This window comes from Scophthalmus maximus, chromosome 15 (assembly GCF_022379125.1).
Source record: "Scophthalmus maximus strain ysfricsl-2021 chromosome 15, ASM2237912v1, whole genome shotgun sequence".
NCBI classification, from domain to species: Eukaryota; Metazoa; Chordata; class Actinopteri; order Pleuronectiformes; family Scophthalmidae; genus Scophthalmus; species Scophthalmus maximus.
In genome coordinates, this window is record NC_061529.1 from 9,631,114 (window position 1) to 9,645,467 (window position 14,354).

The 14,354-nt window shown below is 42.3% G+C and overlaps 1 protein-coding gene across 1 annotated transcript; it reads right to left on the reverse strand.

Annotated features, from left to right (window-relative positions):
- Positions 1-596: 596 nt before the first annotated feature.
- dio3a (iodothyronine deiodinase 3a) lies at positions 597-2,221 on the reverse strand. The gene has a single exon (XM_035610918.2). It carries the CDS (start codon positions 1,965-1,967, stop codon positions 1,182-1,184), a length of 786 nt encoding a protein of 261 aa, XP_035466811.1. The 5' UTR covers positions 1,968-2,221; the 3' UTR covers positions 597-1,181.
- Between the last annotated feature and the right edge of the window lie 12,133 nt (positions 2,222-14,354).

Sequence of the window (14,354 nt, forward strand, 5' to 3'; positions counted from 1 at the left end):
GGGGCTGTGAGGAACAAAGTGCGGCTTCTTCGCTGCAGCTTTGACCAAAGACCTATAATCAGCATCTATACAGTTTTAAAGGAGGCTGACCACTAATTAGATCCAACATACTTCACCCTGATTGCACAGACCCGACTAGATTTTTAAATCCAGGGAAAAAAGGTGCGAAAATTACGGTTGGCTCTGAAAAAAAGAAGTAGAGAATAGAAACTTGTGTCAAATAAAAAAAAAAGCTCTAATTTGACAAAACTGTCTTCGCTTTGATAAAACAATAGTTTTAGTTCTTTTTAAAATGCCAGATTTTCAAACCTTTTTTTTATGTTTGGAGATTTGTTGAGTTCCTATCATTTTTGAAGTTATTTCATATGTTCTGCTTCCCACACACAATTTGGAGGCAATTGAAAGGGCGATATTTCTAGAGGAATCAAGGGCCGTGTGGTCGGTTGTGCTTTACTGTTCAGGAAATTGAACATTCATTCTGTTTGTCTTCTTAGTACGAGACCATAGGACTGGTCCCCAGCCTTTGCATGCAACCAACAATATTTCTCCACCAGCACAGCAGGAGCATTTTCTTTGAATTTGAAAAAGGTGGCCTATAGATGAAAGAATTTTATTGTATGAAAAATATATCCATAAAACGGAACAATATTTACAAAACAGTCGGTGCAGGGCAGAGAGCAGCAGCGTCACCGTGATCTCCAATATGAACAAAACATCAGTATCGGTTCTCAGGAGTCATCCCGTTTAAAAACCGAACTTCACAACAATACTGACGAGCGCAGTGATGCGCAATGCTCACGACCCCGACGGACCCGTTAAAGGCGCATTTACACACGGAGGAGAAATGGAAACAGAACTTTGGACACACACACACACACACACACACACACACTTTTGTTCACAGACAAACAATTGTCTGATCAAACCTCTTTTTTTCAAACTAGACCCTAACACAGGATGCATGTCTAATACGAAGGAGGCTACGGTAGAACATCCTACACTGTTGAACAAATGACTTTGATCCAACGTATCAAAAATAAATACACTTAAACCATTAACGAAGGACACTATCTATCTAACTGGAGTTATAAACTGAAACAACAACAACAACAACAACAAAAAGGATCTGCAGCACTGTTTTGTTTTCGTCACAGCATGTGTAGAAAGATGAACGTTATGGTCTAAACGTGAATAACTAGATTATTGGACTGGTCCAGGCTCGCTCGGTATCGATCCAGCCAGTCTCGGAGCTCCGAGATCCGATAGCCCTCGGGTCCTCTGCCGCCCTGGTACACTATCTTCCCCCCCTGCAGGATGTAGAGTCGGTCGAAGTAAGCTCCGTACGCGGCGTTGGAGGAGTTCTCCATGCTGTCCACGACCACCGGGCAGCCGGGCACCTCCAGGCGCATCAGCTGCGCGGCGCGCAGCCGGTCCTCCAGACAGCGGTGCCTGGGGATCTGGTAGGGCGCGTCGGTGCTCGTCCAGCCGTCGGAGGGGTGCGCCTCCTCGATGTACACCACCACGGAGTCCGCGATGTCGCCGTGGCGCCGCACGACCGCGCGGAACGCCTGGAGGCGCGCCATGAACGGCGGTCAGGTGCAGCTGCCGAAGTTGAGCACGAGCGGCCGCTCGCCCTTCGCGTGGTCGAGGATGCGGCCGCGCCGCTGGTCCTCCAGCTGCACGACGTCGGTGTTGGGCGCCGCGCGTCCGAGGCGCGCCGCCTTCAGGAAGTCCAGCTTGTGGCCGTGCCACACCGCCTTGAGGGACTCGAGGCTGAACAGGCGGTTGGAGTCCGACACGCAGAGGGGGGGGTCGACGGCGTCGCCCCCCTGCTGCCGCATCCTGAAGAAAACCCTTTTCCTGATGCAAATGAAGTCGAGCAGCCAGAACATGACCGCCGCCGCCAGGAAGCGCGGCAGCAGGGCGAGGCAGACTATGGCGTTTTTGATGGCTTTCACAGTGCTCATGGTGGCCAGAGGGACACCCCGGCGCGCTCGCACTGTGCACGATCGTGTGGGTTTAAGTTGGGCAACTTGCAACTTCCCCCTCTTTTTATAGCGCCGGCAGATTTGAGTGAATCACACCCCGCCTCCAAACTGGGGCCGAGGCCTCACATGGTGGGGATTACCTTCTGTCAACTCCACGGCTTTGAGCCACAGCCAAAGGCCGAGGGTGCACCACGGCAGTGCGCCGCTCGTCAAGCAGACTGTAAAAGATGATTGAAGTCCTTGTTCCCGTGATGAGGCGCGATCAGTGACATTGTTAAAAAAAGAGTTTTCTCTGCCGTGCAGCAGGAGCATCATGTGTGAGGGGCCAGCTCGAAGTCGGCGCTGCTGCGGTGACAGTGACTGCAGGGCCCCTCGGCAGATGCTGCGGTTCCGGGCCAACACGAGAGCTGGCCGGCCGTGTGAGTGCCCTTAAACCCATCCGGTCCCCATCACACGTGAACAGTCCACTGGTTGACCTGATGACACCACCAGGAGCGCTTCAAGGGACTTTAGGGGCCCCCCAGGCAAAAGGGACCCGGGGGCCCCTACATCCAAACAAACCAACGTCCCCACGTCCCCCAAAGCTTTTGTCAGAAAGCAATATGACAACATGGGGCCTGGTACGGGCGTTTCTGACCATTGGGGTCGTTGCAGTCTCCTGTACATAGGCGATCGCATCATTTAAGGGGGTTCTCACAAAATTGTCATTGATTAGGAAAGCCCCCGGGCTACCACGTTAGTCCATATGAATCAATGTTTCTCAGAGCAGAAATTATATGAATAGACTCATGTTTAAACCCCTCCGCTGATTTACGTTAACACATTTGACACATTTATAGTGCATAACAGTACATCGTAATAGGGTCACAAAGGAAAACCATCAATGCCACATTAAAGAGAAAAAAAAGGAAATATGGGTCGAAATTAAGAAGGAATAATTTCTGGTATTAAAACGTGGTGACGTCAGAAATTTTCTTTCTCAGATTACAAATTAATCTCAGCCTTTAAACTATTTTTCAATGTGGCCATAATCTTCTTCCTCAGGTACTCTGGTGTGTCAACTAATGTGACATTCAAAAAAAATCCAACAAAACATAGGAGGACGCACACAGACACACTGAGCCTCCTGCCTAATGGGGTATGGAAATACCAGAACTCTGCAAAACCAGGGCTCATATACAACTCAAACATTTCAGGATATGAATTCCAATGAGTAACTTTCGGGGTCAAACTAAGAAGAAGAAAAAAATAGATCAGAAATCTCCCCAGATTTCACCTCAATATCTATCAAACTCTAAGATTTACTGTGTTGATGTGGCACTTCTTTTAACAGCTCGCCAAAGTACGGGTACACGCGCGTGTACTTCAGCAGTAGGTGGTACGCAGTGGAGGTATAGTGTGGGTTCGTTTGGCTGAATCGTTTGACAGCTCATGAAATCGTTTGACACCTCATACATTTAACGTTAGCCCTCGGTTTCCTGTCAGCTCACTCAAAATGTACAGGCGCACCGTGTTGATGAGGTGCATATGTGCACATGAGATTACATATACAGGTGGGAGGGGCGTATTTTCCACCAAGTCCTTCTTTTCCGCACCCTGTCAATTTTGTGTGAGCGAGCGCCACATCTACGCATATGAAACGACCACAGCCGGCGGGACGTCCACGCCACGTGTGTAACACCTGCGTCTCCATTGTTAGTCTACGTTGTTAGCGTGCGTCAGAGGTCTGGTTGGATCTTAGACGTCTTACATAGGCGCTCGTGAGGCGTTGGTTGAATCGTTAGACCCCTCATACCGCAGGGCCCAAACAGCTCGTTTTTAAAACCAACTCAGTGATTTTATTTTTTTTGCTGTCTATTCGCAAGCTATCTAGTTTGGTGATTCCCGGTGACATCAACATTCATATATTGACAATGTCTCGATAAAAGTGTTTTAATCTTGAAATGAGGGTGTACTCTGGACCTCGTTTATTTTTGCTGTGAATACTGACTGTGTTTTCTCTGTTGGTGTTTTTATTTTGGATCACAGTCATTTTCTATTTAACTTGTAATTTATTTGGACATTGTTCCTTGTCACTGGCTGCGGCAACATTCTCTGCTGCCTTTTGCGAGAGCCCTGTTATTAAGTGAAACACTGATCTGGATTCTGAAGTACAATCCCAGCTGACATTGGGCGAGAAGCGGGGTACACCCTGGACAGGTCGCCAACGCGTCACGTGGCCAACATACAGAGACAACATGCAAACCTCACACAGAAAGGCCCTGGCTGGTTTAAACTGGGATATGAAGCGCTATGCAGCCCACATCTGATCATACACCGTCTTATTTCAAAAAAAGCATCTGTGCAACCACAAAAAAAAACGAATCTTGACCGTATACTATGCCTATTTCCAAGTGCATCACTTTGTGTTGAAAAGCGATAGGGACACAAGGGCTCAGATGAGAAACATTTTTTAAATAGTCTCCAACATATGATATTTTAGAAAATGTAATGGGTGATTAACACAACATTAAAAATGTCACAGCCTAGGCTTCTTCAGTCGACAATATGAAAATACTCAGCATAAAAAGCGAAACAACCCAGACGGCATAAGTAATACTCAACCATATGCATCCACAGCGGCAAAACAAAGTAAATCGAACACCATCACATCTACTAGCATTGGGCTAGTAGATGTGATGGTGTTCAGACAACAATGTCCAATATCACTGCGCTAATATATGATATAAGTAGAAACATTTGACGACAATAACTAAGGTAAAAAAATTAATTAAACTGCATGGGTGTTTTGGTGCTGTATATTTTTCAACATTAGAGAAACAGAGTTCGCAAGAGCTCCAGAGTCAAGCTCAACCGAATCATGACTCCTTCTTGGCATACCGTAATCTTTAAATATTGATATGCGTAGTTGGGGGCTCACTGCTTTCTACAGACTTATTTAGCCCAACTCAGGGATAAAAGAAAAGAAACCACTGCTCATACTTCCTTATAACTTGACTTTTGTCAGTAACGGCCATCTAACATTTACCATGTATGAATTGTATTCATTGTGGCTCGGATTCAGTTTTTAAAAGATTTATTTATTACAAATCATTATTATTACAGTTTCCAGAGGCTGGTTGTTTGGATGTGCGACAGGTAGCGTATTGTTTACCACACTGCGAATGTTCATGCATCTCTAATAACAATGATAAGTCACACTTTTGACTGTGTTACTCCTTGGAGGGGATTTCATGGATCGAGTGGTAAAGTCCGTAGAAAATTGGGGGAACAAAACATATTAAGGCTTTTAAAAGGGTAAAATGTCTTTCTTAAGTCAAGTCAAATGACTTAAGTGTCATTTATGTAGCCCAATATCCCAAACTTGCTTCAGAGGGCTTTATGATCCAAACTGCATACCAGGATAACCCCCCAAAAAACTTTGATAGGTGGAAAAAAATTTAGGAAAGCTCAGAAAGAGCAAAGCCAAGTGAAAGTATGTTGATGCTAAAACAAAGAATTTAACCTAATCTCAATGGTAAATTGAAACTAAACACTTTCAGTCACAGTAATCAAATTTCATGAAAATTCCAAGATGAAAATTATAGTCATTCCTTCAATTACTGCTATTAGAGCTATACGCTATTATACGCTACTACTGTATATGGTATTGATGCATGCAGTGCACATACAATGTATCCTCATCACACACGCACATGTTGTTAATGAACCAGTGGTGGGTCTTGTGTATTGCAGTGGTCTGTTCAGCGTCTGTCTCATGTGCTCCGCAGGGATTCAACATCTGGCCACACATTACTGGCCAAATGCCATTCACTGGTCTGGAGAGCTGATTCAACAAAAGCATTCCAGGTTTAGTGTGCATACACTGTAGCTTATTGATTAAGCCCTAATCTCCTGTTACAGTAAATGCATGTCATGTTTTTGATGGCAGGGTGTCCGTACGACATGTAGGGGAGGTGTCATTCGACTGCGGGCGACAATGCGATGACTCAGAAAACAGGGGGTGTCGAGCGGTAAGCCGATATCTTTGTCTGTAGGTCTGTCTCGGTTCATCGCCCTGCAGATTCATGAACTAAACTAAAACATTTCTCATAAAACCACAGTAATACTATAATCCACAACAAGCGTGTATGTTTAATCAACACTGGTCAAACCATTTTACTAAGATTAAGGTCCTACTACTTATTTTCTAAAATAATAATAATCAATTAGTTATTTATTGGTATTTGTAGTTTACTGTTCTTATCTTCCTCTTTGTTTGTTTTTTGTTTTCCTTTTGGATTCAAAAAGTTCATCTTACCATCTCATCTTATTATCAGTAAATACATTTCCATTGTTTTTTTAAGCACATTTTCACTTTGTACATGAAACTACAACAACAACAAACTTGAAATGTTCCCAAAAAAGTCTTTATGTTTGAGTTGGGTAGAGAACTTTGTGTGTTGACAAAAAAGAACATGCAACAGGATGTGAAAAGGCTGAATACATGAAGCGTGTGACCTAACGTCCACTGAGGCAAAACTTGAGATAAAAACTGGAGATTTTAAACTGCAGATATTATCATCACTTGTTTCCCCCAGCTTTTCCTGGTGCTCTTTAAATCATGTAATTTTGTTGGGACCACTTCTTCTCCGTCTAACAGTTCACAGCTGGATAACAAGCATCAGTTGTATATCTTGATGAAACAACTCCTTATTGCTGAAACTATAAGTCAGTTAATAACTTAGTCAACTGACAGTATTTGACAACAATCTCAGAAAATTAGTAAATCTTAAAAGTGTTCATCAAGCTAAAAGGCCAGATTTTCACTTTGTTTAGCTTCTAATCTAATCATCTAATTTATTTTAAAATGTGAAATTGCATATTGCTGTCCAGATTATTATCGCTCTTTTATTTCATTGTATGTCAAATACTGAACTTTTTGGTTCTTGATTACGGGTCAAACAAAACAAGCAATTTCAAGATGTCATCTTGGGCTCTTTATAGATGTAAAGGCTATCTTTTATAGAATTGAAAATGGGGATTTTATATTATCTCTACCTAAAGATCATATAATGTACAGCTTTTTCAAATTAAGTGAATGTATGCACACAGCAGGTCCTGATCAGCCTTAATAGTTACATACTGTTTGGCTTTACAAGGCATAAATGAGGGAGCTTGGTCATAATGAGTGTGGTGCGCTTCATTATTACTAGCAGTGCGTGTGATGACAGACCGCGTCTTTATGAGGACAGCTCATTTAGATCGGGAGGCAGAAAGATGAACGATGTGGCAGTTGACGAGTTCAACAGCTGACTCATCCTCCCTCCTTCTGCCATTTTCTTTTTTGCGGTAGACATTTTAACATGTGTTTTATTTATTTTTTTCCTCGTCCAGCAGTTCTTTCACTTTGAGGCAGTTTTCCCCTCCTTCATCCCTTCCCGTCCTTTTTTCTGTCCCCCCCCGCACAGAAACTGTATTAACACTCTATTATCTAAACCCTCTTTACTCTCTCAAAGCAAGAAAACAGAAGGGCTTTGATGGAAAAAGGGCTCACCTGCTGTGCCTAAATTTGCTTTGAGGAATTACTCTTTTGTTGTTGCGGCTGAAAAACCTGAGTTGCATTCTAACCTGCTTACTTTTACCTCCCATAAACATTGCTGGATTCTTGGCAGCGGTTCCAGGTTCATCTGAGGACAATGCAGATCTTATTGAGATGGAGGGGTTCCAGAGACCACAACTGATGGAATATCATAAACACCAACCCAGAAAACAGATTCATGATAAGTTTTGATGCTGGCTCCTTCTCTTTCAAGTCACTGATATCTCTCTCCTCGCACTGAATAGGATAGAGGATAAAAATCTACCTCTTTCCCATCCTCTGCCTCACCTTCCACGACCTCATCTAAATCAAAGAGCACCAGTGTTCACGCTCAACTTGAATGAACGGCTGTTGCCTGCCCTGTGGGCTGTTTGTATCTCGGCAACTGGCGGGCCAATAAAGGGTGGACTAACATGTTACAACAATCTGTTTCATGTCGCGAGTAACTTCGCTCAGGAGACAATTCAAAGTTGCATCTCAGTTTGGACTCATCTTTTCACTGACAGACCAGCCAGCATACGCAGAGTGTGCAGCTGTTGGACAGTCCAAATGACTATTTCTACACAACTCCTATTTGTTTTAAGCATATTTTTTTTAGGATTGTGAAAGATTTCGAAAACTGTAAATGTTGCCAAATACCCACCTATCCTGAGAGAACGACAAGCTGTCGCCGATACTGACACACTATACAGTGTGCGCAGACAGACTGTTGGCATTGTGAGGTCTGTGCTGTAGCTTTAGGGTTTATGATAGAGTTACAAAAATAAACCCTGAAGAAGTTTAGATCCGTCTGTCTCACACCCGTCTGAGCCAAAACTGAAGGAAACACTGACACCTGATCTGTTGTAGGTATAACACACGTCTGAATTTCATCTTGTCAACAATTTGATAACAACACAAGTTGTCGAGCAAAAAGTCACAAAGGACGTTGCGAATACAAACATGTTTGCAGATTTAAAATGTAAAATACCTATAATTACAAGTTTGAACAAAAACTGCCCGACTGTACAAAGGTAACTTGAGGTGTGTTTTCAGACTGTGCATAGTTTAGGGAAAGTCACAAGTGGGTACTAATAGAAACTAATTTGCTATAAGTGGTATGAATTGGAGCTCAGACACATCCGTTTTTTTAAAATCATTTTGTAACTTTGTGCTCATCTTGGGGATTCATAAATCTATCGAACAAGAAAAAAATCTGCTGCCTTCTCTGTTCATTTGGTGGCACAAGTGTCAAAACTGTCTGAACCGTCACGACCCTTGCCTTCATGTGGCGCACATCTGCACGTCCACATCTGCACCTCTAAATTTCTGCTGCCGTTTTGACATGTCACAGGAGAAAACGTGCGCAGCTGGATGGCGGCTGGATTCCATTCAGCATGCGTCAGTTTCAGGGTCCTGGTACAGTTCATGCTGGCTCACTGTCACACCATCAGGAACTACTGCCGATCAGAGCCATTGTTAATGCGAGTAGTGAGTGACACCTGTGCACTTCCTGTTATGACAGGTCAATAATGTGTGCGGTGGAGAAGGCCTATAGGTGGCGCCGGTCTGACAGAAACTGCTGGTGCCGTAGCTGCAGGAGGATTGTGGATTGGCCTAGTTTCTGGCGGTTTGCATCAGTGTCATTTATTTGTTTATGATGCCTTTACTTTATAACATTACAGCATCAAGGCTGCAGTGATGCTCTAATTATCATGTTTTTACATCTTCTTAGAAATATGGGAAAGTCAAAGTTGGATAGTTCTGGGGGGGTGGTTTTTTTTGCATCTCTTTAGATTCATATCGGGCAGGAATTATATCAAAAGCAGTGAGCACAAGTGAATGATTATCTAGCTTCATTTCTGTAGAGAAAAAATAATAATCTTGACATAGATATCTTAGAACTTTGACTACAACTCATTTTTGACCAATAGTGCATTTCTTTAATTCATTATTATGCATGGACGTTGCACATTTTTTTACAAACATATTCCCAGAAACCTTATCAAAGACATTTCTGCTTCTCAGAGAATTACACTGTCTGCAAGTTTGTGTGTGGTTCCTGGCAAGTCTTCACACAACTTAGCGTCTCCAATTGTCGCTGCCCTTATTTGCACTCGCCGAGTAATGATGATGGTGAGCATGTCAGAGTTTGTCCTCATGTGGCTTCTCTCGCTGCTGCCTGTTTGAGCTTATTAGTCTGCACCCGTCTGTACAGTCATTGATGCCAGTCCTCAGGACAGATGGTGGCAAGACAGGGTGAGTTAGAAAACCTGTGTGGCGCGGGCGCGCACACACACACACACACACACACACACACACACACACACACACGCACGCACGCACGCACGCACGCAGACAAAATACAGTCACAAGCCCCTTAAACTAACCTTAAATTGCACAACTAAGTGATTTACCCAAACCAAATATAATAAAATGAAGTAGCTATTGTCTTTAAAACTAAACTGTGTTTTCTATTACAGGACATCATTAAAATTCACTGATAATGTCAAACCTTAACCGTTTGGAGTCACTGTGCTGCAGCACAAAGGGATTTGTATATAAATCAGTTTGTAGGAACGCTGTGGCAACAGCTAAGTCGTGTGTGTTTGCAAGTAATGTATTCCAGCTAGAAGTGAGGTGTGATTCTTTGTTAAACAATTCAGAATTTGCCGGGTTGTGTGTGTGCATACGCTTAGAGAGCAGAAAAGGTTAATATGAGCTGACCAAAAACCAAATCCCTAAGAGGAGAATCAAAGCACTGCTGTCCTCATAAGGTCATTGTGCACTCAACAGTGTTTAATAGGATGTGTTTTCTGCCCTGAGTTGTCTCTGCGGGATACTGCTAAAGCAGTGGGACAAACATCAACTGGCAACATTTGTGATGCTGGACAGGAAGGTGAAGCAAAAAACACTGATGGCCGAGATCTTCAGGCGAGCCGAGGGCACAGTAGGTTAATAAACTGAAGGGCAACATTACTAAGACGCGTTTATACAACATGATTGGCTTGTGGAGGTTTCCTTGAATTTTTTTTTATGAGTTTGAAAATAATGGCAACGTCTGTATCATTTAATAAAATTTTGTCATTATAAATAAATATTTATTTTTTCTAATCAAACATTTTCTAATATTTCACTGATCAATCAGTAGAGTACAGAGTTGAACAACAACCAACTGGATAACGAATAAGTGCCGAAAAGCTTTACAACACACACAAATACATATGTTCATGAATCATTATAGACTATTTATTATAGTCTAATTGAATCACTATAATAACTTTACAATAAAAATTACTTTACTATAATCATTATTAGACTATTTGATTAGATTTTACATATCAGCCTCCTATATTATAGCCGAACTGAGCAGATTGTTAGATATTTTTATTTTCAGTTCATCTTACAGTTGTTTGTTTGTCACTTTGAGAAGCTAAGGTAGCTGGTGAGTTGTATGGACTTGCTGCGCTGTTTTTGAATATAAAACTCTAGTTTTCTGGAGTAAGGCATTTACTGCAGTCTTTAAAGAAAAAACATTAAAGACCTTCTAATTATTCCCATTAATCCATTCTTTTTCTCTTTCTCAAATTCAATTTAATTTGCTGTTGTGTTAATCTCTTACAATCATACAGAACATGAAAATAAACGAAAACCACAAATTCCACTTAAGTGCTGACTATCTTCATGTTCATTAGAATCTGGATATGAATCTTCTTTATGTGGGTTATTTTCGTTTGGTCCAGCTCTGAACATATTACTTCCACACTAAGATGGTGGATGTTTTATCTGTTTTTATCACATGCCATAATTTTAATTCTCTTTTTTTTCAAAAGAATTAGATAATGAACAACATGCATTTCCCCCAAAAATTCTTTAAATTCACAGATGAACATTTGCTGAAACCTTTACAAAAGGTGCCTTTATGTAACCAGACTTCAGTGAGATGTGGGGGTCCTCTACGGGTTTTACTACAGTCAACGGCATTGAACACATGACTGAATGACGTGCTGTTGTGTGCTCTCTAATTATGTTATTACTTTAAAACATCCAGAAAATGAAAAATTGTCACCCTGTCCTAAGAGTTTGATTTGTGTGAACTCTGTCTAGTTTGCAGTGGAATCATAAGCAAGCAGGAGACAATGTTTAAGACAAGCACGCGTGTGTGTGCCTGCCTGCGTGCAGGATTGAAAAAGGTGTAATTCACATGTTGAAAAACACTTTGAATAGTTTTTCATCAAAATAGCAGAGTTTAATAACCCAACACGGACTGAGATTTACTGTGACTTCTCTTTTTGAATTGTCTGATTGCTTGTGTTGAATTCAAATTCATTTACCCACAATGTAGAGTGAGCGAAATTGTTTCCTCCGATTATTTTAAAATATTTTAGATTTCTTTAAAAGGACTTTCAAGGACCTTCACATTAAAGACTGTTATTGCACTTTATTTCATTTAGCATCATCTGCAGTTTCATTTTTTTTTCTCCACCTCTCCCTCCTCATCCGTCTCGCTTTCCTCTTCTGCCCCCCCTTCTCCCTCTCTCTCTCCCTCCCTCCCTCTCTCTCCCTCTCTCTCTCTCTCTCTCTCTCTCTCTCACCAATCTGCAACTCCTCCCCTCCCCATAACTCTCCTCTCCTCTTCATTATTGCCTTGGCTTTGTAAGACCCCCTGGTGAATCCTGGCATCGCACTATACTCCCATTTCAAAGGAATGAAAATGCAGTGCTGGTCTGTGCCATCAGTTTGCTCCGTCTCCCCTTTCATCTGCCTGGACATATTAAGACAAGAAATGCGAAGCTCTGCAGCAGCTCCCACATGAATCCGTCCAAGCCCCCCAGTGGGAACGTGTGCTGGTCATTCCAGGTCCCGTTTCAGACGAGGGAGAGAGAGAGAGAGAGAGAGAGAGAGAGAGAGAGAGAGAGAGAGAGAGAGAGAGAGAGAGGGAGAGAGAGAGAGAGAGAGAGAGAGGGAGGGAGGGAGGGGGAGAGAAAGATTAAGTTAGAACAAGTATGAGAAGAAAGAATGACAGAAACAACTTAGAAAAGGAACTGAAAGGGAGAGAGACCATGTGGGCTGTTTTTTTGAGGACACTGCATTTGTTGCTCTGTTGCCCTTGTTTTCTCAGGACACTGGGCTGTAATCAGGTGTCTGCGATTCCCTGACGACCCGATTTAAGGGGGGTCATCCAGGCATACAAGATAAAGCCAAAGTGACACAGAAGATGTATTTTTTCCTTGAAATGAGGGTTTATATATTACTAATTTGTTTTACGAATTACGATTGAGAGGACAATCGTAATCCCTGCCTGGATTAAACGTTCGCAGAAAGAGTATTTTTCTTGTAAGCAAAGTGCTGCGTTTACAGTCCACTCCAGAAAGAAAAAAAAATATTGAGAGAAGTAATCTAGAACTAGATACAAGCTCGTCTATGAAGTCTGGTGCAGGTGGTGTCATGGCAGGCTTACTAATCTTCATGAGTACAGACGTCTACAGAAACATTCTGTCTGCCAACTACTAGAGAAACGCATTCAATGTATTCATACAAATTAATCAGGAGGAATTCATCATGCAGCAAGATGACCAAATGGTTGCATGGTTATGCCTGGGGTCCACACTATGCCAGAGTTTTTGAGACTCCACAACAGAGACTTTAGAAAATGCTGCAGGCCCTGATTTCGTTTTTAAACTCAGTGGTTGGATTTTAGACTGGAAGTGCAGAAGCCGAGACACTGACGACACAGACACCCACGTTCACTTCCTGAAGTTAGTGTTGCTAACCCAAACTTTCAGTCACAGTTCCTCCTCGTCGATGGTCCTTGTTTTTCACCATTGCTGTTTCTCAACCAACAGGAGAGTAGACAATGTGCCTCCTATTACACCGGCACATGCATGACCAGTGCAGGTGAATGGTCATGTGATGTGCGTTGTCAGGTCAGGAGATCATTTCCATCACAATGTATTTGCTGTTGCAGTTTTGGGAATAAGTATCCAACAGAATTTTTCTATGCTGTCAAAATCATATCAAAGGCTATAAAATACCATGCATACCATTTAACTAACTTCAACACACAGAACCATTTAACGAAAACAACACATTCCATAAAAACCTTCCCTCTCCCTCTCCAATGAGATTTGGGGCTCTCAACAAATTAATAGGCTAATCTTAGGTCTCTAAATCCAGAGTGGATAGGACTAGAGCCTGATTAATCCAAAATAATAATGAAAAAAAAAAAAAGAGAGAACATTATGGTTTAAGACCCTCGGCTCTGGAACACAGTTTGTTTTTATAGTAAACTATCTCTAAGGCAAAGGGCGAGGTGTTTTTTTGGATAACGATTTTGGAGCTATAAAAAAAAAAAAGAGGTTAAGAGGCCCGGCGTTGAGCCGAGGCTTTTAAAGGAGAGATAACTGGGAGGAAAGAACAAGCAAAGAGTCTACAAAAAGATGCTTGTATGGGCAGGAGGGAAGGATGCCAACGGTGCTCACAAAAGCCAGAGAGAAGTAGCAAGGGGCTCTTAAGACGATAGTATCACTGGACACAGTTAAGTAGGGCGATGGCTAGTATATTACTGCACACATGAAGGAGAATCAAAGGAAAGAGAGCACATTATGGATTGAGCCACCGGAGGCCTTCATAAGGGATTATGATGAAAGATGGAGCTTGAAGGTGTATATAAGAAAAATAGCCCGAAATGCAACAGGCATGAGTGTAACACTACATGCTTTCAAATGAAGAAATAGTACAAACCACCCCAACCTTACAAAATAGTACATTATGTATTTAATTTGAATTGAAGTCAGTTTCTCTAC